Genomic DNA, 25,424 nt, shown 5'->3' with positions numbered 1-25,424 from the left:
TATATATATATATGTATATGTGTGTGTGTAAAAACTACTTTAATATTGTTTTAATTATAATCGATTTTGTCTCAGTATACCTATATAATATATCTATATATTTCTTTAGTATATTATTTTTTATCTTTGCTTTTCTATGAATTATTAGTTCTGTAAACTCATTAATTAATATTTAACTAAACCTAAAATTTAAGGATCAAATACTTTCACGTCGTGCATCGTAAAAGATTAAAATCGATTTCGCGTTCCGAGTCTTACAAAAATTGAATCACTTTTCTTACTCTTCTCGGTTATATAATATTTTGGAAAAAAAGAATAATCGTTTTTACTCGTCAAACAGATATTTTCGGCGATGGAACGGACTTATCGGCTAAAAACTGGGAACTAGAGACGATCGCTTAACCCCGTCTGATCGTTTCTCGCGCGCTTTATCCTCTCTCCGTTTCTCTAAACCTCTCAAGCTGTCTTCGTGGAAGACGTTTCGCCAGGAATCCCCACAGCGATGTCTAGCTCGCGCATCGAGCCGCAAAGAGAGAAAGAGAGAAAAAGGGAGCGCGAGCCGGCCTGGTTTTTCGATACGACAACTCGATGTTCCGTGTCAAATTAGCGAAAAAGTAGTGGCATTTTGTCCCACGGGAGAAACCGCTTCGCGCAACACGCTGCAATCGTGTAAGGGACGGTGGGATTTAAGAGATATCCTGCAGCGGCTCCCGGCTCCCTGTAATTCAAGTTCATATATTGGACGATTCCCTGTCGCGGATCAATGCGACGTTCCCCGCGGGGATGTATCCTTGCCAACTTGTTTCGTGATATCTTGGATACGATCGCGCGAAAAAATTTGATCGAAAGTTTCTTTGACCAATTGACGAAGGTAATTCAATACTGCACATATTTTTAATTTACCATCGTATTGCTAAAATTATTATTATTGTATCGTTTCATTAGTTAAGAAATAATTCAATCAGTATTCCATAATTTGATGTAAAAGGTGCAAAGCGATATTTCAACAGAGACGTTTCTCATCTCTTTGCCTTCAATTTACAAAGAATTTAATAGAAATAAAAAATTTAATAGAAATAATTTAGAGTATTTGGTAAATAGTATATAATCATATACTTTTTTTTTTTAATGTGATATAATTCATTTCTTAGTGAGCTTAAGTTTTTAATGAGCTTTTTCATGAGCTTTTATCTGAATCAAGAATTATGTCCCGCTGAATCCTTATCCTCAAAAGAGAGCAGATACATGCAAGCGGTGCGGGGAAATTTTATCTAGCAAGCTAATTGCGATAGAATTACGTTGATATCCGCCTTTAAAGTGTAGCCTTAAAGATCGCTCCCCATCTCGTTGGACGGCCCGGATCTTCACTCTTTCTACTTCGTATTACGTAGTCATGAGCTCATTGCGAAAAATTCGCGCCTTTGCATTCAAAGCGAGTCTGACAATGCGAGCATGCGGCTCGAATCGATCGGTAAGAAAGACTTCAGAACATCAAGTGGTTCGTTTTTGCTATCCAATCGGTAAGACCAATATATCGATCCGTAATCGAGAGAGAGAAAGAGAGAGGAGGCGAGAAAACTCAAAGATACTCATGTGTGTGAAACACGCAACCCCAGAAGGCAGAAATTTCATGTCACACGCCATGCTTCGCTTGAGAATATATCGCCACCCTGTAAGAAGCACATCCCTTCGCTTCCTCTCTAACTCGATATATCGAGAAACGAGAGATGTCATTTCAAATTTTGAAAGCTCGTCGATGCCTCTGGCTGAATGATACCAAAAGATAGAGAAAGGGAGAGAGAGAGAGAGAGAGGGAGAGAGAGAGAGACAAGTATGGTCTTAAAATAAAAAAAAAATACGACGATAACTATTATTATATATAATATTAGTATATAAAATAATTATTAACGTAAGAGTAAAATAAGTTAACTAAGAAAGTAAAAGTAGATATGACTAGAGATACGATCAAAATTTCAAGTCAAGATCTTGCGGATTATTTCGATCACGTTTATGAGGCATTCACGTTCTTGAAAAAAGATCGAGATAAGGTACGGTTTCTCATAGATACAACGGGTTGTTTTCGAGCTCCTCCGATTTGTTTGAGAACGTATTACAACGGTAAGAAGCACTTGATTTTGCTGTGTGTACCAAAGCTCATCGTCAACGAAGAAGGTATCGAAAACCGAGACGGGAGCCGAGACCTCATCAGCATCTTCAACGCAGGGAGGAATCACGACGAGAATAGAAAACAACGATACGAAAAGTGCGCGACTCCTGGGAGGACAGGAGAAAGGATTACAGGCGAAAGAAGATAAGGATAGCAAGCTAGCAGACGGAAAAATACATGAAAATAATGATTGCGCTGGGTGAATATACCAAGGGAAAAATCTGGTTGGATGTAGCTGACGCAGCGATATTGCGAACGTATACCTAAATTAAAGTTGCTTCGTTAAATAAGTATTAGTTTAAGTTAGTTGGAGCTATTCATCCGAATGACTGTCTTCTCTTTTTCAAGATTCGTTATTAAGATTCTCTAAGATTATAATTATTTCAGACATCTTGACTTTAATACATTTAATATTTAATTGGCTGTTATATTGATGTATAATATAATATTAATAAGAATAAGATAAAAAGACATTTATTCGTTTAATTAAAAATATGGATTTTATTTCGAATAATTTTATTTCAAATAAATTATATTTCGATATTAAGATATTACTCGGCGATATTTGTGGTCGCTATTTACTTCTATTGTATGTCAATCTGTAAAAGCACGAATCTTTTAAGCATTTTTGCACTAAACAGCTTTATATTGGAAAAAACGAGTCCAGTGAAATTTATACGTTGCAGTTTTTACGCACAATCGAATCTTACAACTCCCCATTGCTATCTTCCGTTTCTTCTGAAATCTCTCCTCTCTCTTTTTTCCTCTAAATGCTATACGCAGAGAAATCTCTTTAATGCTTTGCCTCGCCCACTGCGCCGATTACGTCTTTACGGTTATTTTTCTTTATGAGCGATCAAAGTAAATCGAGGACGGAGTAAGAGGAAGCAATAAGAAAGAGAGAAAGAGAGAAATTAAAGAGATGGCGGGCTGGGGAAAAAAAGTGGGATAAAACGAAGTAAAGGAGGAAACTGAGGACGGGAATGATGCGTGAAAAAGAACGAAAGACATAAAAAAGTGCGCACGGAAAAGCGGATTCGAAAGAGGCAAATGAGAGAAAAAGAATAAAAGGAAAAGATCGAGAAAAGGATAGATTCGATTGAGGACGTTAAGGGATGGAAAGAAATGAAAGAGGATCAAGAGAAAGTGGAATAAGGCAAAGGAAATTACAAAATCAGACCCGAAAGCGAACGAAAGAGAAAAATGACAAAAAAATATAAAGGAAGAGCGAAAATAAAAGAAACAGAAGTAGTTATAGAACATTGAGCTCTATAACAAAAACGAAAATCGAAAGATTGCGAGAAATACGAGTACGTAGCAATGTAGAGCGTAGAAAAAGAAAAATTGGAAAGAGGAAACGAACAGGATCGCTATTCGCGAAAGTGTATAAGGGTAAGAATTTTGGAATGGCGGAAAGAATCCCGATGGTAACGGAACCAAAAGACATAAGATAGAAAAAGAAAAAAAGAGAAAAAAAGAAAGAGAGAAAGGAGAGCAAGGAATGGCGAGGGACAGGGTAGAGTGACGTGGGATTCGGTTAGGTGTCTTGACACGTTCGGAGACATCCGTGGATTCGGCAGCCGCTTGTTTGCTCACACCCAATCAAGACTTGGACCTTTCTTCCGTTACGGATCTTTCTTCCTTACGATTATCCACCGTACATGAGTCACGCGTGTACGTGTGATTTTAAATACGTGTGGGGAACTGTCTTCGCGCAATTGCTTCTCTGGTCGCCATCTAATCCACGAACCTGTTCCAACTCCAGTTACTCTCTTACCGGACATTCCCGTGAGACACACGCGAGCATGTCCGCGATTGCCTGCCCGACGCGAGCTTAGCCTGTTAATCGAACGGTACGTCCGACGAAATCAACTCGCCGAATCTGTCGAGACGAGAAAGCATCGCTGAACCTGCGATACACACTACTCACTTTCAGCTTACCCTAACATCTAAAACGTCTACATGCGATAAGATCTAAGATTTTACTTTTTAATGCCCTACAACGTGAAAAGAAGATATTGGACGTGGGTTTCTTATCCCTTGATCTCTTCTACTATCCCGTTCCCACGAAGATATCACTGTGGCTTTAGTCCATTTTCAACCATAGTCATATATATAAGCTCGAAGATTTTATTAGTTACCTGTATTATAGAAAAAGGTGTGTACATTGTATAAATTGTAATTGCACATGGACCTTTTCGTTTGTTCTTTTTTTACGCGCAATCTCACTTTACAAAATTCTATTTCACTATAATGTTTCACGATAAATTAATAACAAAAGAACCTGATATAAAAGAATTATTTAATTTTTATTTTTGCCAACAGTTGAAATTTACAAGTTTAAATGAATATAATAAATAATGAAAATAATAAATAATGAATTTTCTACTTGTAATAATAGCTGTTTTCTTGTCAATTCTGAGATGTATAGTCAATTCATACACGTATACGTTTTAATGTTTTAATATTTTATTATAATATATTACGATCATTGTTTAACTTTCTAATGTAGGTGTAATTTAATAAAAATCATAACGTATAGAAAAATGTAATTGTGTAATAATAATAATTTTATAGTAGGTAATATCAGAGAAATATATAATAAAGGTACATTTTAGTGGCAGATATGAAATTAATTTTTGTAAACCAGTGGAAAAAACCCTGCGGAATTTGCGAGAGTGGAAATTTAGAAATCAAGGCTTTTCATTTAGGAGAAAGAGAGAGAGAGAGAGAGAGAGAGAGAGAAAGAAGAAAAAGAAGAAGAAGAAGGAGAACTTTGAAAAATATCACTTGAAGAAAAAAAGAATTCAAAGTAAAACACACGGCTGCGAGAATCGCTGCGAGCACAGCCGGCATTCTGCTCTCCTTAACCGGCTATACATAACTTATGTTTGCGGCGTTATATCTCTCAACCGGGCTGTACCCGTGGTACATCGTATAATTTCATCTCGCGTGCCGACGTGTTGGGGAAGAAACACGTGTAGGCGAGCGCCCAGACGCGGCGGGGATACGGCGTAAAATGAATGTAAGACGTACAGGGAAGATTTTCACGCGAATTCCACCGCGTACATAAATTCTCTCTTTTCCAAAATTATTAATAAACGCGTGTCTTGTCTGTATTACGTATTTATCACAGGGGAACACTCACACAATACAGTTAATTTGTCATTATAAAGGTAATATATCAAATTGCGCTAAAATAAAAAAATACAAATGCAGCAGTAAAGTATCAAAGAATCGATTTTGAATTGATTTTAATTTCAATACGCGACTCTTTTAACGTCTCAAATTTTTCGTCGTGTGTAGAGGAACATTTCTGCGAACACAATTGAAAATCACACTCGAGACACAAGGGATACCCGTTTCCTGAGAAAAGCGAGGGAGTTTGCTTTTCGTCGAATTTCCGCTGTCGAGACTGATTCCTCGGTGGGTTACGTCCGGCCAGACATCCTCGAGAAGGAAACGAACGTACACGTAATTTCAATGACCATCCGTCGCGCTCGACCGCTAATTTCAGTTGTGCAAGGAATTCTTTCGTCCCTCGGGTAACACCTCGGTACATTGCTTCACGCGCTCAAAGAAAAATAGGAGAGAAATTTCTCGAAGAAATTAAGTCTGAGTAAAAAAAAAAAAAAAATTAAATTAAGTCGAGAATTCTCCGATTAATAAATCACGGCCTCGCTCGAATTCATTTCATCAGAGGAAAACGAAGCATTAAAATATTCTAACGGTTTACAGTCTATCCAAATATTTAGACAAGATAAGATAAATTTTGTGAGTCAAGATAAAAGCGACGTTTAAAATGTTAATTTCTGTTTATTGCTAACGTAAAGCATTAATAAATATCAGACCTTCTATAATTATTCAAAATTTGTGGGAAAATTACGTCGAGTCGTTAATAATGGATATCCATTGGCTTCATCCATTGTAACTGACACTAATCTTTTTTCATTGCTCGACGACTATTAACTTTTTCAGGCAAATACCATTTATATCCATTGAAACCCGATAAACATAATTTTCTCAGCGCAAGCCAACGGAATGATGTATAAAATAGTCGTGATAAAACATTGTGGTACATTAAACCTGTAACGAAATATCACCAGATGGTCAATGCGATCGGTGCGATGGCAATTAACTTTCATGTATTGATACAGGTTCTCGGTGCTTATTTTAGCAAATATTCCTCGGGCGGTTTTGCGTTGATGCGGATTCACTCAAAATCGTGTCGAGGAAAAAAAGTGACAGGAGAGTGACGGCAAAGAGATAAACGAATGAAGAATAATCGATTCGCCGATCTGCACGGAATATAAAATAAATTGTGTAAATATTAGTTTCCGTAAGTGGTTATGGAAAATATTTTTAATCATTTCGAGAAACGAAGAAAAACGAAGTTGGCCGACCAACGGACACTTCGTTTCGCGAATATTGATATTTCTCGCTCTCACCTAGGAAAACACTCATACGCATTTGTTGAGAAAATATAGTGGTCGTAGAATCGTTAATAGGATGTATCCGAACTTCACTATGTTATGACGAGATGTTTTTAATTTTAATATGTGTAGCGCGACTAGTTTACGTTTGCCAGTGAGCCGATTCATAGGAAAAAAAATTAGATTACGTAGATTATCATATAATATTAGAATATATAGATTATTATAAATCTATAATATTAACAAGTATATAAAAATATTCATATTGCAAAACATCTTTAATGCTAATTACAACATTAAAAAGATCGAAAAAGCAATTTCAGATTTTCAATTAAAAAATACTGCAAGATTTTGATTTATGTATTTTGATGTAGACAAATTAATTTGGGAGATATAAACACACACATATGTCATCGTTTTTGATTAATTTAATTTGATTTGGTAGCAATATTTATGCATCAAAACTCGATTATATTGATCTGATCTTGATTTAAACGAGATATGACTTATCGAAGTAATGAATCGTGCGAATCCATATAAATTCGTCAGTTCGTTCGAATTCAAATAAACAGGCGGACACAATGATCCCGCGAATTAATATTAATCGTTCATCCGCAACCGCCGCTTAAGCCTTTCTGCATGGATTTGTTACACTCAATGACTTCATTTACGATTGAATTGGTGATAATAACAGATTGTGAAAGAATATGTATTATATATAATCGATTAAAAACAATAAAATGAAGCGAAGTGATTACATAAAAATTCATTTCGAAACAAAAATACATTTTTCTATTACAAATAATCTAATCTTGTATTCGTTCGTTGACAGAAAAGTATGTCTAAGGCCCAATTTCTATCAATGTAGATAAACTTTAATCTCAGTCTTCAACTTACTCTTTATCCTTTTCTAATTCTGAGAACTGGAAAAAGATGAAGAGTTAGTTAAACCGAGACTAAAATTAAATTATATTAAACGGGCTTAAGGCCCATTTCTACAAACGCAGTTTAATTTTAATCCTGATTTAACTAACTCTCCATCTTTTTCTCCTTTTAAGAATTAAAAAAGGATGAAGAATAAATTGAACCGAGATTACAATTAATCTACATTGGTAGAAACAGACATAAGGCCCAGTTCAACAATTCACGGTTGACTTTTAAAACCGAGGTTCAACTTATTCCTCATCTCTTTCCTCATTTCTATTCTACCCAATTAAGAGCTAACTGTGAGTTGTGGAATTGGACCTTGATAATGTGGTTAAAATAAAAATTAAATACAAAAATTTGAACTCATTCCTAACTGCTGCTGGGAGTCCAGGATAAATTACTTTTTCATTTTTCTCACCCATTATACCTAGTTTCCCTTGTAGGAAAATAATCCTGATACGAGTGGACATTTTCTCGCAGCTCCATATCGTCAAGCTCTCACTCATTAACGTAAATGGCAACGGTCAGATCTACGACCCTTGATTCACGACCCGTTTCCATTCGCAACGGGCGAGTCTGTTTTCTGGGATCGTGGCAGTAGTGGCACTCACGGGAGAGCAGTCGCGTGAAGTAGCATGAGCAAGGCGACGGGGCGAAGAGAAGTGGAGAAACGTTTGAAGAAGGATCGGAGCCCATCGGAGCGATGGTGTTGGCGACGATAGTCTGGGATCCTCGTGGGAGACGTCGAATAACACGTTACTTGCTCACGACTCCTTATACCCGGGGACACCCTCTCTTGACCCTTCCTCGAGCAAGTCGCTCTATCTACTCTCGTCCAACGTTCTCCGCTTTTATACGATGGTCAGTCGATGGTCGTGGACATTTCTACCTCCATTTCTCTCGTTCTCGCTTCTGGCGACAATTATTACATTTCCGCAAACGGTGATTAGAGTAATTCAATATGGAATAACTAATAGGATATACTCTTTTAAAAACATCTGGCAGATACGAATTTTACAAGATAAATATGAATTTGTTTTGAGTGTTTAAATTAACAGTTAAAAATTGAGAGATGTTAATAATTGATAGATGTTAAAATTATTCAATGATTTAGCTTGATTGAAAGAAGCAGAACTATTTCTGTCCTTCTCGTTTTCTCTCCTTATTTCAGTACGTGTATTTAACATAAATTTTTAATTCCTAAATTTTATAATTATAAGTTGACAAATAAATGATGAATAATTAATAAATCAATCGATTGGTATATATATAATTATTTAATAAATAAATCATAATTCAAAACGTTAATATTACAAGTAAAGTATCGTGTACTTTGAAAATTAATCCTTTATACGCGACAAATAAAGAAAAAGTATGTCAATCATCAGGCCCGCAGGGATTTAAAAGCGTGCTTGATCGAAGAGATATTTCGTAGAATAAAAGAACCGATGACAAACAACAAAAAGCGACAATCACGACGGCCCACATGTAACAATATAACGTTTTTGCTGCCTTTCGAGTGTAACCGGCTAACGGTTAACACACGTTTACACATCGCTGTGCACGCCCTGCTCCTCGTCTACGATTCTCGTCCTCTATCAGATTTTTCATTCGCGTCACGCGCACGCTATCCAGGTTGAAAAGTTTTATCCGCGCTTTTAGCGACGATCGCGGACAGACGGATTTAGAGGCGGCGGCGGCGGTGGCGGCGAACGCGGTGACGAGGTATTTTCAATTCGGACGGCTCCACGTTGGCTGGCGTCGCGTCGTGCTGCACCGCTTGAACGGACAAAGGGTCCAGGAACAGTTGATTGGTTGTTCCGTCTTTCTTGTCAGAGTCGCGATACCGCGTGACAGATCCAACCAACCAATCTGTTTCGAAATGTACAGCAACGCCAACGGTCTCAACGTATTTTCCGCGTTGCAAAAGCGTGCAATCCGCCGGGGTGTGTTTAAAGGGATCTGCGTTCACTCTTCGTTTCTTTGTCTCTTCCTGTTCCGCTCTGTTCGTCCTATATCCCATTTAGCTGCTCTTTCCTCTCTGTCTCTCTCTCTCTCTCCTCCTCCTCCTTCTCCCTCCCTCCCTCTCTCCCTCCCCTTCCCTTCCCTTCCTCGTTCTCTCTCAACATCTCACCCGAATTTTTCTTCTGCTTTTCTCCTTTTTTCCAACGACAACTCATTTTACCATCGCCACGTTAAAAAGCGTACGTAAGCTTATATAATTGGACGACACGAGATTCGCGCGACCGGATTAAATTTTAATCCCGCCTCATCGGTGGATTTCCGAAATTTCGTCGTATCACGGCATCCATTATCATTTTCATGCGCGGGCGCAAAACGACTCGCAAAGATCTTCTGAGTTTATATTTAAAAATATATTTTTCATTTTTTTTCTACGACTAATCCGCATGTCTCGATGTCATCAACTAATGTATGAAAAAAAAAAAAAAAAAAAAATTCTAAAGATCATGAAAAGGTCATAAAATAAAAAAAGTTTTGCAAGTCATATTTTAGTAAATTTTATAACTTAAATCGCAAATTTAAATGGAGGAAAAAATAAGTCCATTATTTTTACTAGAATAGATAAACTCTGTTCAAAGTATGTTATTCTAAAATGGGTTCTGCTCCAATTCGTAGTTCGTTTCAAGCATTAATTTCTTTTTTCATTCCGACACTCCAAATTACGTCCTATCGATCGCTCTTGTCCCATTTTACATTTATTTGCCCGTATCAAACATCACCGCTCGTGAAATCAAAACGTCGAAAAAGACTATTGCTGTAAATGACACTCGGAAATTAACCAAGCGCCGTCCCGTTCTATTGCCCGTTAAATTAGCAACTTCAACAAATATTGCAGCTAACGGATTCTCTCCTACCTCTTTGTCTTTTACCTGCTATAAAATAATACAAAAGCGATTGCGAGAGTCATAAATTAATTCCCGTATTGCTGCACACTCATTCACAGACGATTGCGGAATCGTAATGAGTTTAACATTTTATGAACTTTTGTTGTACGATAATATATATGTCAGAACATTGATTGTTACATCGTGCGGGATATGTCAATAATATCTTCCATTTCTCGGTCAGACACTTTGAATGCATCACATCTATACATATATTCGTGCATCATAATTGTTTGAAAAGAATCGACGATATAAAGCATAGGATATTATGCAGCGCGTAAACAAGATTAACAATCTATTAAATAGTGACGATTGTAACGACTTTTAGTCTAGTTTGTAAAACAGAAATTATTCGTGTTTACAGACATGAATGTGCAAAGTTAATATTTCATCATTTAAATTTGCAAAACTTACGTTTTCAACGGAAAATTTCTACTTTGATTAAAACTCCATTAAAGAATAAAGACCTCGTCGCGATACTCGCCGTAATTTAAACGAGTATTTACAACAGAAACCGTCAACACTTGTCAACACGCTTCTATCTAGCGATAATGCGAGGAGGCTTTAATTTAACGGCCGTGGTCGTCGAGAGAAACGAAGCAATAATGCAATGGCACATTCTAAGAAACAAGTCAGATACAATCGTAGAATGGAACTCGCGACCCAGTTACTTTATCTTCTTCGTTCTTGTTCGGGAAAACAAACTCTCTCCAGGTTTACTCTCTCTAGCGGAGTAATGTTAAATTGCAAGCGCAGATATTCGTAAGTATTGACTCGAAACTGTTATGTTTAAATGCCCTTCAACTTTTTAATCAATCCTATTTCGCAAACTTGGCCACAAAGTTACAAGAAGAAATTTATAATATTATAATATTTAAAGAAATGTACAAAAAAGTAAACATTTTAATCAATTTTAACAATTATATTTTTATGATATTTTCATTAAATCGTAAATATTAATTAATATAATACGTATTGAATTAATTAATATATCTTTCAAATTTTTCAGAAAATTAAATTATAAAATACAAAAAAGGCACATACATATATAAAATACTAGAATAATAAGTTTATATATCTATATAACTATACACACATTCTTATAAATTGGAAACATTTATAAGGGTCGTAATAAAAAATGATCTTACAGGAACGTGTTCCGTCAGTAAGTCACGCAACACCTTGCAGAATGGATACGAATGTGAATCGCGAGTGCACGAAAAATCGTCTGAGGAAGCAAAAAAGCTTTATTCAGTGCCGGCACGAAAAGGTTAAATGCGAACACACACCTCGGACTCTGAGGTCCGATCGCAAGAAGCTAAATGAGAGTACATAGCAATAAAAGCGAAGGGCTAATTCTCAGCTAAGACCACAATGTTGAATGCAGCACAGTAAACGGCCCATTTGCACCAACTTATTTCCTTTCGGTCGACAAGAGCACATCTCGTGCAGTTAAAGACGATCAATCATAGAGCTTGCCAGACGTAATTATTGATTAATAGAGAGAAAGAGAGAGAGAGAGAGAGAGAGAGAGAGAGAGAGAGTCGATAACAACTGCGTTAAAACTTACATTGTAATTATTTGTTACAATTCAATAGAATGTTACATATCGTAAAAGATAAATTAAATTTTGCTAAAAGATAATCGGAATATAATTTACAAAATGAATCTCAAGAGACTATTTTAATGTGCATACAGATAAACCTTTCAAGTTTACAAAAAAGTTCAAAAAAACCTTTTTATAATACCCTAATTTATTGCATATTTTTGATACGTAGTAATTAATAAAATTAACAACTAAGATAATTTCAACAATTGATTTTTAATTTTAATTATGTAAATACGTTATAAAAATAAATGCCAATTAAATTAATTTATAATGTGGCTAATTGACAGAAACATATTTTATCATTAAAATGTATACTATTCAATTACGAATTAAAAATAGTTCACAATGTTGCGCGAATTTTCGTTAAACAATGACGCTTAAATGGGACATTTTGATCCAAAACATTAAATTCGACCAAAAGAGAGCGTGGCAAAACCGGCTCTGCCCCGTCTCAATTTCTCGGTCTTTTTTAATTGCTAAAATACACCGCGTTTAAACCTTCCCGATAGTAAGAAGTCTGAAGGCGAAAACAACGTGGCAATAAACGCGACTCGACAGCAACGGTTATAGCTCACGAGGAGTGCTTAAATTTGTCTTCTTCTTCTCGACTTGCCGCGAAATAAAAATTCGGAATAATTTCGTTTTGAAAACAACGAAAGAGCAATAATCTTCGTATTGTAAGAATTTAATTTTCTGTACAAATTTCTGAAAAAAACTTTTTATTATTCGTTTCATTTTAATATGAATATTTTGCGAGCTAACCGTGATAATTTGAAACTAGGTTGTTGCAAGTTGCGGCGAGTACACATCTTCGAACAAGAATCTCGGTATTTGAAGTTACTCGGTCCTGAATTTTGGCGCGATGCCACCTCGGAACCCACGCTATGGCGAACACATGCGTCCCGAACGGTGGTCGAATGCGAGCTCGTAAGGGAGACGACATTAAGCCCGAAAAGAGACCTTTACGACGCCTAGGTATCCTACCCGTCCATTATTCCACGACTTTCCAGTCGCGCCACAGATAATCGCGTTAACAATTACGTGCCGGCTCCGCTGCGAGTTATCTAAATTGATTAGGGAAGTAATTGCATTTGCCCTCGGGTCTCCACGACGAATTAAAGGAGAGATAAGGGAGAGGGGAGGCGGAGACGGAGCGAACAATTGCGTTTTCGTAAGTATCTGCGATGTGCGCATGCATATCGTACGAATTCATAGTTTGCACTTGAAAATGACACCTATCGTCCTAATCGCGTTAATTCTTATTCGGATAATTTCTTTTTTTAAATATAATAAATGTGTGTATCACAAAAATTTGAACATCACCATGCTTTATGATGCATTGCGATATATTTCATCCCCCATTGCATTGAAGTTGCATTCTATCGCGGCACTTTAGGTGGATATTTTCGAATGGATGATATCAGCGTCGTCGTGAGAGCTGAAGAATTTCGTCATTTATCGCTTTGCGATTATAATCCCTCGCCGATATAGGAAGATTTTGATATCGCAAGAGATGAAGATTATTCTTTGGTTTGAGAGAAGCACATAAGAGGAATAAAGAGAAAAAAGAGGGAGGAAAAGAAGAAAGAAAGCGATAAAAAGACAAAGAGAGAAAGAGAGAGAGAGAGAGAGAAAGAGAGAGAGACAGAGAGTACGAGAAAGAGACTCCCGAGATAAGATAGGTAGATGCGGCGTAAGATATTCCGTACGAAGTACGAGCCCGAGCGAGTTCCTTATCCGCAGCGTCGCGGGATGAGAAAGAAATCTTTAAAGCGCACTTTGATTCATAGGCGACCGCCCCGGCAGTGAGGGACAGAACGTGACCTGGCATTAAGTGTCCCATAAAATATTGCGCTCATGTAAATACCCTCGTAAAATTCAGCGGGCAATGTGGCAGCGGGGGTGGCAGCGACGGTTGCCGCTTCCCTCGACTCGTGCTCGTGCCATGCCGTCGCGTCGACACATCACACTGCGATATTCTAGATATTTACCCCCTTTTACCGTCTCGTGCTCTCACCCCCCTATTCGACTCTGCAAATTCAAATTCGACACGCAACCCTTTCTTCTCGCACCCGTCTAAGCGGACGTGTATATGAGGGCTGCGCGAAGAAGATGAAATGTCTCGGATGAGAGAAAAGCTTACCGAGAGACTTGACTCGAAATTTTGCTTCCAAATCCGGTGTAGAGAAAGAGCTCTCTTTGAGAAATTTGTCGCGAATGCGGTAAGCAACAGGAAGGTAAATCTCAGCAGGAGATAAAAATTGTAAGAACGCGCATTTAGCTCGCATAAGAAACGAATGGAGAAACACATTTTGACAAGGTTGCTGTTTTAGTCAGTGAATAGCAAATCGACAGATATCTTTCCCTAATTCATGTCACAAGAATGTAGTTAATAATGTAAGTAAGGCCGGCCACACACGTTCAAGTAAACTTGTCAAGTATGCATGCGCAATCCGCATACATACAAGTTCATTGAAGCGTGTGACAAAATTGCACAATATTGAAATAAACTTATATGTATACGGATTGTATACCATACCTTGACAATAATAATGTAATTAAATTAAAAAACTAATGAATTATAGACTCCTTTAATTGATACAGCAAGCAATAAATAAATAAAAAAAATAAAAAAAAAAAATAAAAATATTTGACAAGCTTACTTAAAATGTATGATCGGCCTAATATTAACTACTAAAAATAGATATATTCGTTCTGTTTCTGTTTTTACAAAAATATATTTTACAAAACTTCATTAATTTCAACGAAGCGTTCTATATGTTCGAGAAAGAAGTTATTAGGTGGCAGGGGTTTTAATCGAACATGTCAAACATAATTCAGTTCATGTTACGACGCGACGCTGCGTGTCGCGATATCCGACGTTAGTATTACGGACGCTATAAACTCAGTCGATTCGCCACACAATTCTTTTCCCCGTCGTAAAAGCGCTTGGGATACTGCTTTTTCGAATAACCTCGTAGAGCGTGGTAAAATTCTCGCCTTCGTGTCATACATGATGGAAGCAACATGAAACATAACGGTGAACGGAACGATTGATGAATTAAAGAAAACATGCCTGCGATTCATCACAAAACAATAAAGAAAATCAAAACTTATTGGCATAAAAGATAAATTGGCGTTCTGTTTCGTTTATGTATTTATAGCGAAAAAAAACAATTGAAAAGTTACCGTAAAATATCTCTTCTAAAATAATATGGGTACTTTTCTTTTTGTTTAAATCAAGCAAGTATTATAATTTAAAAAATTTTTTTATTCGGGAGGAGGCAAGTAAATTTTCGGGCATTTCATAATTTTATATCAATGTGCTTTAGCTCGAGAGAGTATATAAGTATTATTAATTAAAAAAAAAATTTTTATTACTATACAATATATTATTTTAAATAATAACAGTAATTTATTATAATGAAACGATTAAAATTAGATATATGTATGTAGGGATGAGGTACGTGGCTTATATTTCAGGAAAGCTTAGCTTGACTTATATTCTCGTGCATATGAACATTCAGTTACAATTTAACTCTGACAAAACACTTTATATATTTTCATATTACAGTAAATTACAACTAAAATAGTTCACATTTATTTTTCTGCGATGACATTTTGTTATTCAATTGTTACAAAATAACTCTTTAAGAGATATAGCTTCAGTTACAATTTAATTCTGATAAAATTTTATATATTTTATATATTTTCACATTACAGTAAACTGCAACTGAAATAGTTCACATTTATTTTTCTGTGATAACATGACATTTTTTGTAATTCAATTACAAAATTATTTTAAGAGATACAATCTATACTAAGAAATATATATCTGCGGTCTATTTTATATTTCAATTGTTGTTTCATGTATTTTTTGTATAGACTAATTATACCGTGATAGGTATCAGTTTATCTCAGTATCGGGGCAAGTTAGTTATGCAATGTAGCATATTAATGTCACTTATAAAAAAAATTATACAGTATATAAAATCATTTTTAACATGAAAACGTAAAACTGTCTATCACATTAGTACACATTTTAATTATAATTATTTATTTAAAAAACCAAATACCAAAAATTATACCAATGAGCTCCGATTTCCCCTACATGAAAACGCGTTGTATTTCAATATGTCTAAATATAAACAAGCAGTTGTTAAAATTTTAATCGTAATGATCGTATCTTTATCATAATCTATTACTCCTAATGTAACTTCTATAAGAATTTATGATAATACATATTTTGCGAAAATTTTCTAACGTATGTGAGAATGTATTTTGGTATATTCACATTAAACCACGAAATCAAATTTATGACTAATTTAGTGGCCACATTCAGAAAACTCTCGACATATACACTGAATGCACATGCATCAGAACGCTCGCCGTCGACTCGGCTTCTAATTTTTCTCTACACAAATGTGGAACTATTCTTCGTAGTAACTAAATACATGAATAACAGAACATATTTCCATAATTATGGCAGGTATTTTCAATTTAATTGAAGCCACTTAAAAGCTTATTTCTACGAGTAAAAAGTCAATCCGCTTATATCGCAGATCTAATAAATAAAACTAGATAATATTAGAGAAAAATTGCCGACACCATAATAGTATTCGACATAAACATGTAATAATTTCTTTTTGGAAGATTTTCTCCGTAAATACAGAATTGTCTTCAGCATCAATAGGACTGTTTGACACTATATAGAAATTAAGTTAGTTTATGGACCGTTTTACAGATAAGTATACAAAAGGGAAAAGGGGGATTTACGTTGCACTATTTTATATTCAAAACCGTATTAGAAGAAAAATAAAAGAGAAAAATATAAGTAAAAAAGATTCAGGAAACTATTAATATATAATATATATAGAAGAATAATGTAATATTATCAATAATAAATATCCATTATTATTTAAACTGTGCAATTTAAAGAAGAAATCGTAAAAATTTTATTTTCGTATTTGTAGAATTCGTTTTTATATAGAATTGATTTTATATAGAAACAAGCCACAAATATATAAATTATGAATTTTTGATTGTTTAATTATTTGAGTAGTGTTTTGATCAATATTAATAAAGTATAATGTTTAGTTTCCGAAAAATAAGGGGATATCTCCTTAAGAAATTTATGTATTAGTGTACTTTTTCTCAATCTTTTGATACTTAAATTTATATGGCATTCCATTATGTATTAAACACATAATGAATAATCTTTTTATCTTGTATAAATTTAGGTGTAATATTTTGGTTCTAAAGTATAATTTTATTTTTTTTAACTTAAGACTTAAATTTAAGTTTCAAAATTTAAATTTAAGTTTCCCAGAACGCTCCATACGATCGATTTGTCAACGACGCCCAGTTACCGAACTTTTTGATGGCAGCACACTCTGCGAGATACATTTGTTATAACACTCAAAACTTTTACTTGCACTGTACGCGCGTAGACTTAACTCAGTGGATTATCGCGGCCACGATCGATCGAGATTCTATATAGTATGTATCTAGAAAGCCACGTGCTCTCAGTTAATTACAGATTTCTTAATGAATAACTAATGAATAACTATGACTTCGACAAAGTTAAACTTACGCGCTGTTCGTCATTATTACTTGTGGTCATTAATTTTTTAATTTGCAATATTAAATATCTTGGATTTAAACGCCTTAAGTTAAAACTCTGTGAGAGTAAAACTTCATGAAATGAAACTCTATGAAAATCCGCACACAACTGAGAGAAAATAAGACTTCTGATAAATTCTGTACATCCTCTCATATCTGTCACGTCGCGCAATTTTGACGCATACTCGTATGTGTGCATCGCGTGCAAACGTCATCCATTCTCGTCGGGTATATGAAACTTCTGGCATGCAAAAGATTTCCGTATGTCAGTGTTGTATTTACAATGGCATGAATCCGGAAAAACATCACGATATAGATCCTTAACGCTACATGTAACGAGATATGCAAATAAAGTGGCTTAATTGTATTTAGTTGATTCTGTCACAAATTCATAACAGAATCAATTAAATACAAACTCTGACTCTTTGTGAAGCATTTCCTCTTTTCCCTCTATCCAACTCAACCCTGTAATCCTTCAGCCGTGAGCGTAGATAGCGCATTTTTATCGCAACGCTTCGATATGTCGTCATCGTCGTTGTCGGCACTGGTAACGGACAAACTCGAAATGCGTGCAAAATGCGAATGCACCTTTCGTGAGTTTATAGGAAAAATTTTCGTAAGGAAACTTCTTAATTGAGTGGGAATATGCTACGCGATGCACTTCGTACTCTTTGCATTTTTCCGGCCTCGCATTTTCCATACTTCGCGTCTTCCGCAAAAGTGCAACGCGAATAGTTGGAAGCTCGTAACTCCGTGAGATGCATTCTCGCCATCGATACAGCGAATTGAAGTATTGCGAGATGGAAATTATAGATTTCCTGAGAATCGATCGTAAAGAACCGTATAATTTTAAATTAAAAAGTATTTTTTATATCCTTACGGAATATTATTATCGATCGCGTAATATACACGTTTTACATGTAATATAGACGTTTTTTTTTTAAATCTAGACGTTTTCCAATTACCTCTCATCTCGCAAGCACAAGAAAGTTCTGTAAACGCTCTAATTGCACAATAAAAGTGCTGACAGAGCGTAAATAAAAATTTGCATTTGATTGCACGAGTCGTTGCTTTATGCGCGATGGAAGATAAACGAACATTACACGTTCGGGACTTTGCACTGCGCTTCGTAGGATAGCGCGATGGTTTTATTGTAAAGGTAGATGGATTAAGTGGCATTACTTTACACTGTCCTTTGTAGCCGAAGACAATTTATGCGAGACCGTTGCGCCGCATAAAGTGCAAGCGTTTCGGCACGACGTTCCTTTTACTAATCTAATTACTTTATGTATACGCGTGTGTATTCTCTTTTGCGCAATAAATCAATGAATAATTGTGCATGTTTTAAGATATTAAATATTATTACTGATGTTATTCTATCATTCCCTTTTAAGAGAGCATAGATTCGTGAAATATTAACTTATTTATCTGTAATGTGTCTTTATATTTTAATTTAATACATACATTTGCGTCTACAATGTATTATAGATCTTATATGACAAATAATTGCTTGACAAACAATTTTTACAAATCCATTATCTCAAATTGAAATAAAATATGATTTGTCATTTACCGATACGTAGTGCAGCAGTAACTGTAATATAAAGTAAGCGTTGAACTAAATATAAATACGTACAAATTATAGCGTTCTAATAATTAATATCTCAAATAATTACAATACTATTCGCATAAAATAATTGTAAATAATAATTGATTTGCGAATGAAATAGATTACTTCGTGATTGCTCCGCTGTTTCCAGATATCTCCTTAAAACTCTTCTTCTTTCTCTCTTGTTTCATTGTTTTTTTCTTTATTTTTTTAGCACTCATATAACACAAAAATATGATTTTTTAATTATGACAACGCATCTGCTTATAATTAGAATACTTTGATCATAATACCGCGTAATACGATTAATAAAGTCAATTAAATAACTAATTAAAACACAAGGGATTTAATGAAAATAAACAATCAAATGCATCTCCTGTATTGCAAATATATTTTGAGATCTCACGAAATACTAGAAATTAATATATTAAATATTATTAATATTTGTATTAATGAGTTGTAAATTATTGTGTATATTTTTAATACGTATTAAAACGATACAATACAAATCACGATTTTTCGCTATTTGAATTATTTGTTCCGGTTTATAATTTATTGTGTGATATTTTACACTTTTCAAAACATCAAAAATTAAAACAAGCCATATCTCAATTCAAAGAGCGATGCTCTTAGAGAATTATATTTAATCTTAAATATCTTTAAGAAAATTCTTACTATAGATAATAGTAACAATAATAGTAAAGTAGTTTACAATTTTTATTTCTTATTATTTCTGCTTTAAATAAAGGATAGTAAACTGCCAAATATTTATTCCAATAAGTCGCCTCCATACATTTAGGAGATACACATTTTTTATTTATCAATTAAAAGTAAGTCAATTTTGTGTGTGTGTGTGTGTGTGTGTGTGTGTGTGTGTGAGAGAGAGATCACGAGTGATTGTTAATTATTGATAATTATTAATAATTATTCGTAAACAATAATCGTGGCTTTGTAATAGCACATTTTGCGCCGTAAAAATCGAGGCTTAAACCGTCAGATATATGGCTATAAAGCAGCTACAAAGGAGTATAAACCAAATAGTCCCTAATTATTAATAAAGATTATCATGCTTGATGCCTTTAGTACTTGCTTCGATCGCGTCTTAAAAAATGATAAACACGAAAGAATTGCTCGCCTGCTCAAGTCTCACCATACAAAGCGTAAGCGTAACACGTGTCATAACAACGCAAATACCAAGATCCCAACCGGAGTTTCACCGAAGTTTAATGTAGAAAATAAATTTCATTGTATACTTCGTTTCTTGTAATTTAAACTAGTTATGACAAACGAACTATTATCACGTTATATATACATGGTAAACTCGACATATATTAAAATAACAAGATTAAAGTTATCTTCTTACAAAAAAAGAAATGTATATGTGTGAAAATATTAGCATTTTTTTCGGATTAATCTTTTTTTCAAATTTTTTAACGGATAAAGTAAAATATAAAGCAATTTTAATGAGTCAGGATAATGAGAGATTAAATTATCATTAAAAATATTTGAAAAAATAATGTATAATAATAAATTAATTTTCATTTTCAAAAAGCAAAGTTGATGCCATTAACGTTATTATATTTAAAAATTACATTTAATTAATCGTTTTAGATATTATTAGTGTTATTAAAATCAATTGTACAAATTTTTATATTAAAATAAAGATGAAAAGAATTATAACAATTATTGCAATATTCTAAAAATCAATATATCATTATTTATACATAAACAATTGTAACAAAATTTTGTTATGTATGTCCTGAAAATTATATATTGTGATTCTTCAATATATTTTTATTAATAAAAAATTTAAGACTCCAATTAATATCCAGAATATTAAAATCGCTAAAATCGTTCCACATAATCACTTTCTTATATTACGTTAATATTTTAACATGGTTTATATTTTACACCTGTGTCAAAATATAAGATACAATAAAATTAATAATATAATTTATAAAATAGAAAAAAAATATTTTTTGCATGTAAATTGACATTAGATATCGTAAACATTATAATAAGTAAAAATATGAAATTTGAGTAGAGAGAGATTCCAATTTTCAAAATAAAAGAGAGAGAGAGAGAGAGAGAGAGAGAGAGAGAGAGAGAGAGAGAGAGAGAAAGAAAACTTTTCATTAAACATATTGAGAAATGGCGTCATAATATTTATTGGTAATGGCATATCAGTACATTCTGTTTGTTTCAATTTATTCGGTCATTGACATGTTTAGCGAACAGAAATTTCGCAATATATTTTACAAACGGCTTACTTAGTGTTTATGTATGTACGTCACTCTTCAAATAACTCGTAAAATTCAGCCAACAAAATTGCCGACTTGTCGCGATATGTCCTACATCTTCGTCACATACCGCGACCGTAAAATTCAACTCCCTCTCATCCTCTGAAGGAAAAGCTATTTTCCTTAGAGCGCAGCATCTCACGTTGTCGCAATTGCGATAAATTATAGCGCGCATATCTGCGTAACCAATTATATTAGCGTCGCAACACAGTGGTAATGCAAATATCGCTCGCAATAGTTTAGGAAGAGCATTTTGTTCACGTGTGTGTGTGGAGCATTTCAACAACCGGTTTTCAACAGCCACGGAAACAAATATCTGTTGCATTTTGCTAACGAGCCATCGTTTTATACAGAACATGAAATATCATGTTTTAAATTTTTTTTTTAAAGTACGTTAATTTATGATTTATAAACGATTGCCGATAATATCGTGAAGTAACATTTTTAATCGACTGACCTTTTAAAATGACATATTGATTAAAATAGAAAGCAATATATTTATTGATAACTGTCCGCATTGCTGCTTTGTGACTGTCACGCATTTATAAAAATTGATAGATACCTATAATATCTTGTGTCACGAAGGAAAGATAATTTTTCTATAGGATACTGCAGTATTACGCATTGTAAAGATGTCGAAGCATTTCCAAAGCGCGAAGATCGCGGAACCATTTTTAGTCGCGTCTGTCACCGCGGGAATGTCAGATAAATCGATCAGCGGCTTTCATAAAACGCGTTTTTCCTACCTTCCATTTGGCCTCATAAAATTCACATAACCAAGTTACATTAGATGATACTAGCTACTATTGCTACTGCTGCTGCTGCCAGCCGCGAATTTAAATTCAATACGCAGAGGTTCTTCTCGCGCTAGAGGCGGGCGAACTTTTCTCGTAAGTCAGTTTCTTTGTATCGTTCACCAGACACGAGCATCATATTGAATCTCTCTTTGTCTCGAAGTGCCTCTCCCGCATCGCAATTGCAATTATATAATGGCCATATGATACATTACAACGTGTAATATTTTCTTTTGCAAACCGGACAAAGGCTGCAGGCTCTCTACATAAATAAAGCTATATTAAAATATATTAAATATAATACATAATACGTAAAAATGTAGTACCAACCACGAGGTAAATTTCATGATTATAATGTCGCAAATATTGTGTCTTCGAAATATCTTTATACAAAAAGAGATCGGTTTTGACGATCTAGATATTTAGGTAGATATAGATTTGAAAATAATTTTATTGGAGTATCAAAATAATTACGTACGAATCTCAAGCATGATGAGTAAGTATGAGATGCTGCAAAAAGTTTTGACATTCTAGCAACCAGTTTGAGCATTTTACATAATTATTTAGATAACCTAATACAATTATTTTCAGATCTGTATATATATATATATCTAGTTAAATTTTTAGATACTTTAGCAAAATTATTCTTTCCATGTATTTTCTTTATGAACATTAAATATTATAATAATAAAATGGGATACTACGACAATTACGTTTATCGCTTATAAAGCTTTATTTTTTAACAAATAAAACTATGTAGAGTACTTTTTTATATTGATTGAAATATCGGTTCACAAGAAAGATCATACAGATCGAAGCTATAGTTATTAAATCGTACGCGGAATGCTACGGTAAAATGTGCAAATTCGTTCACAAAGGTAAGTGTTAAAAGTAACAGGAATTCAGTTTCCAATATTAAATCCTGCTATAGCAGTGATTGTCCGACCACGGCGAGAAAAAATATAGTCGATAGAATTTCCATCACATAGCTTACCAATTTCCTGTATTGCCTTCACTACTGTCGCAATTTGCAAATTCTCGAATCTTACTGCATGTGACATTATATTGTTATATTTTTTTTACATGAATGAACTCATGTAAAAAACATTCACGATTAAATTTCGTATCATATATCATTTATTTGATAATTAATAATGTACTAGTGTGCGCAGAACATTATAAAATTATCAAAATAAATATATACATAATTTACATGTATATATTTATTAATATTACCTATTTGTAACAGCAGGCTATTAATATTTAATCCTAAATGATAATAACAGATGATAAAACATACCTTTTGTTAAGTGTATCTTTACGCCACATATTGAAGTAAAAATACAGATCTTGTAGGCAGAAAATATTAAAAAAAAAGAATGACGTACTATTTCACACCAAACGAGCGACATTTCCGGCAATTTCACTGTATCGTTTATTCGCAAAATATAGGTTCCGAGATAAAGTTCGTCGGGAAACTATTTCACAGCGACAGGTGTTAATTCCGCGTTGATTACTTTTACATCGTAAACCGGCTAAATGTTGTCGATTGGGATTGTTACAGTCTGCGAAATACATGCACCGCAATGGGATCCCATTAACAAACTATTTAAATTCCACAAATTAATTTAGTCCTGCTGCTAAATATGTTAACAGTGATTTCTATATATGTGGAGTATATAGAGATATGCTTAATCTCTTAAATTTCTCTCAAACGAGTCATTTTATCATATCTGCTAATATCATATCTTTTTATCATTTCATTATCGCTACATTGTGCGCAAATATCGTCTTGTTACATTAATAAAAATAATGCAGGTAACAACAATACTGGGACAAATATATTTTTAGAATTTATAGACATCTCGGAAATGTGAGAAAATTGCTTGGAATGTTTTGTCGCTGACTCATTTATCATTTTTGAGCGTTTCGCAAAAAATCCACCGGTACTTAGGCATTCGCGCATAGTGCACGATAGTTTCTGTTATGAGATAGCTGGATGCCCATAACGCCAAACTTTCTACAAAGGCCCGTTTTTTTCCATGAATATATAACACGACATAAAATATCCCGCATATCCGGTGCGTACCGTGGTAAAAGCCTCGGGATATTTTTACGAAACTACTGCGACTTTCCAATTTACTCTGACGCGAGAATTGACTAACCGATCTTAATATGCAATATGTTTAAATGATACTTAAAATAAAAACAACGCTCTTTTTTAAATATAATTATGTTAAACGCCTTTTCTCCTGCGATTATCTCTAATTCATCTAATAAACACTTAAATCTTAAAGGGGAGGGAACGGTGCTGGATGAAAAAATATAATTGTTTTTATAGCAATTGAGTTGTTAATCATGCGTTTGGACAATTTAATTCGATACAAATAAAAAATTTACATCTCAAACAATATTTAAAGAAACAAAGAGCTAGAAAAATATTAATTTTTAGTAAAATATAATAAAACCGTCTCATTTACGTATCTTTAAAATGATTCTTTAACAGCACAATTGCAAACGCTAAAGACAACTATATTTTTCGATCTGTCACCGTGACATCTCTAAATCTTAGAATCAATACTTTCTCTCTAAAGAATTATTTGCTCCGGCGAAACTTCCAATAAGCAGAGTGAAGTGGAGAATGAGAATTGTATTGAATTAGCGCGCGATCATTATTGTTTGTTTCAGTGACGGGGCTAGAGCCAGACTTCGCTTACCCGCTGGAGAACGTAACGATCCCGCAAGGTCGAGACGCTACCTTCACCTGCGTGGTGAACAACCTCGGTGGATACCGGGTGAGTCCTTCCTCCTCCGCGAGCGGAGATCACTCTGGCAACGTCAAGGGTAACGCCCGGGTAACTATTTTACCATTAACCTGTGTCCGCCTGTAATGGACTACTACCTTATCTACTACTACCTACTACTACTAACTCTACTACTGTCACTACTACTACTGCACTACCTATATGCGCGCGTGCCTGCACTTCACAGCACTGCATTTAACTGCACTACCGCCAGCTATGAAAAATGAGATATATATATATATATATATATATA

At 34.4% G+C, this 25,424-nt stretch overlaps 1 protein-coding gene across 2 annotated transcripts in view; it reads left to right on the top strand.

Annotated features, from left to right (window-relative positions):
* Nucleotides 1–25,424, top strand: part of LOC108752461 (lachesin-like) — a 139,830-nt gene that overhangs the window by 85,834 nt on the left and 28,572 nt on the right. The window contains exon 3 of one of the 2 annotated variants that reach the window (XM_018493290.1): nucleotides 25,056–25,162. In XM_018493290.1, the coding sequence (XP_018348792.1) occupies nucleotides 25,056–25,162 (107 nt within the window). Of the gene's footprint in view, nucleotides 1–25,055; nucleotides 25,223–25,424 lie in introns of both variants that reach the window. The other variant, XM_018493289.1, reaches the window with a different exon arrangement.

Source organism: Trachymyrmex septentrionalis, unplaced genomic scaffold, assembly GCF_001594115.1.
Source record: "Trachymyrmex septentrionalis isolate Tsep2-gDNA-1 unplaced genomic scaffold, Tsep1.0 scaffold60, whole genome shotgun sequence".
In the NCBI taxonomy this organism is placed as follows: domain Eukaryota; kingdom Metazoa; phylum Arthropoda; class Insecta; order Hymenoptera; family Formicidae; genus Trachymyrmex; species Trachymyrmex septentrionalis.
The sequence above is the reverse complement of the archived record's forward strand: the minus strand, read 5'-3'. Positions and strand labels throughout refer to the sequence as shown.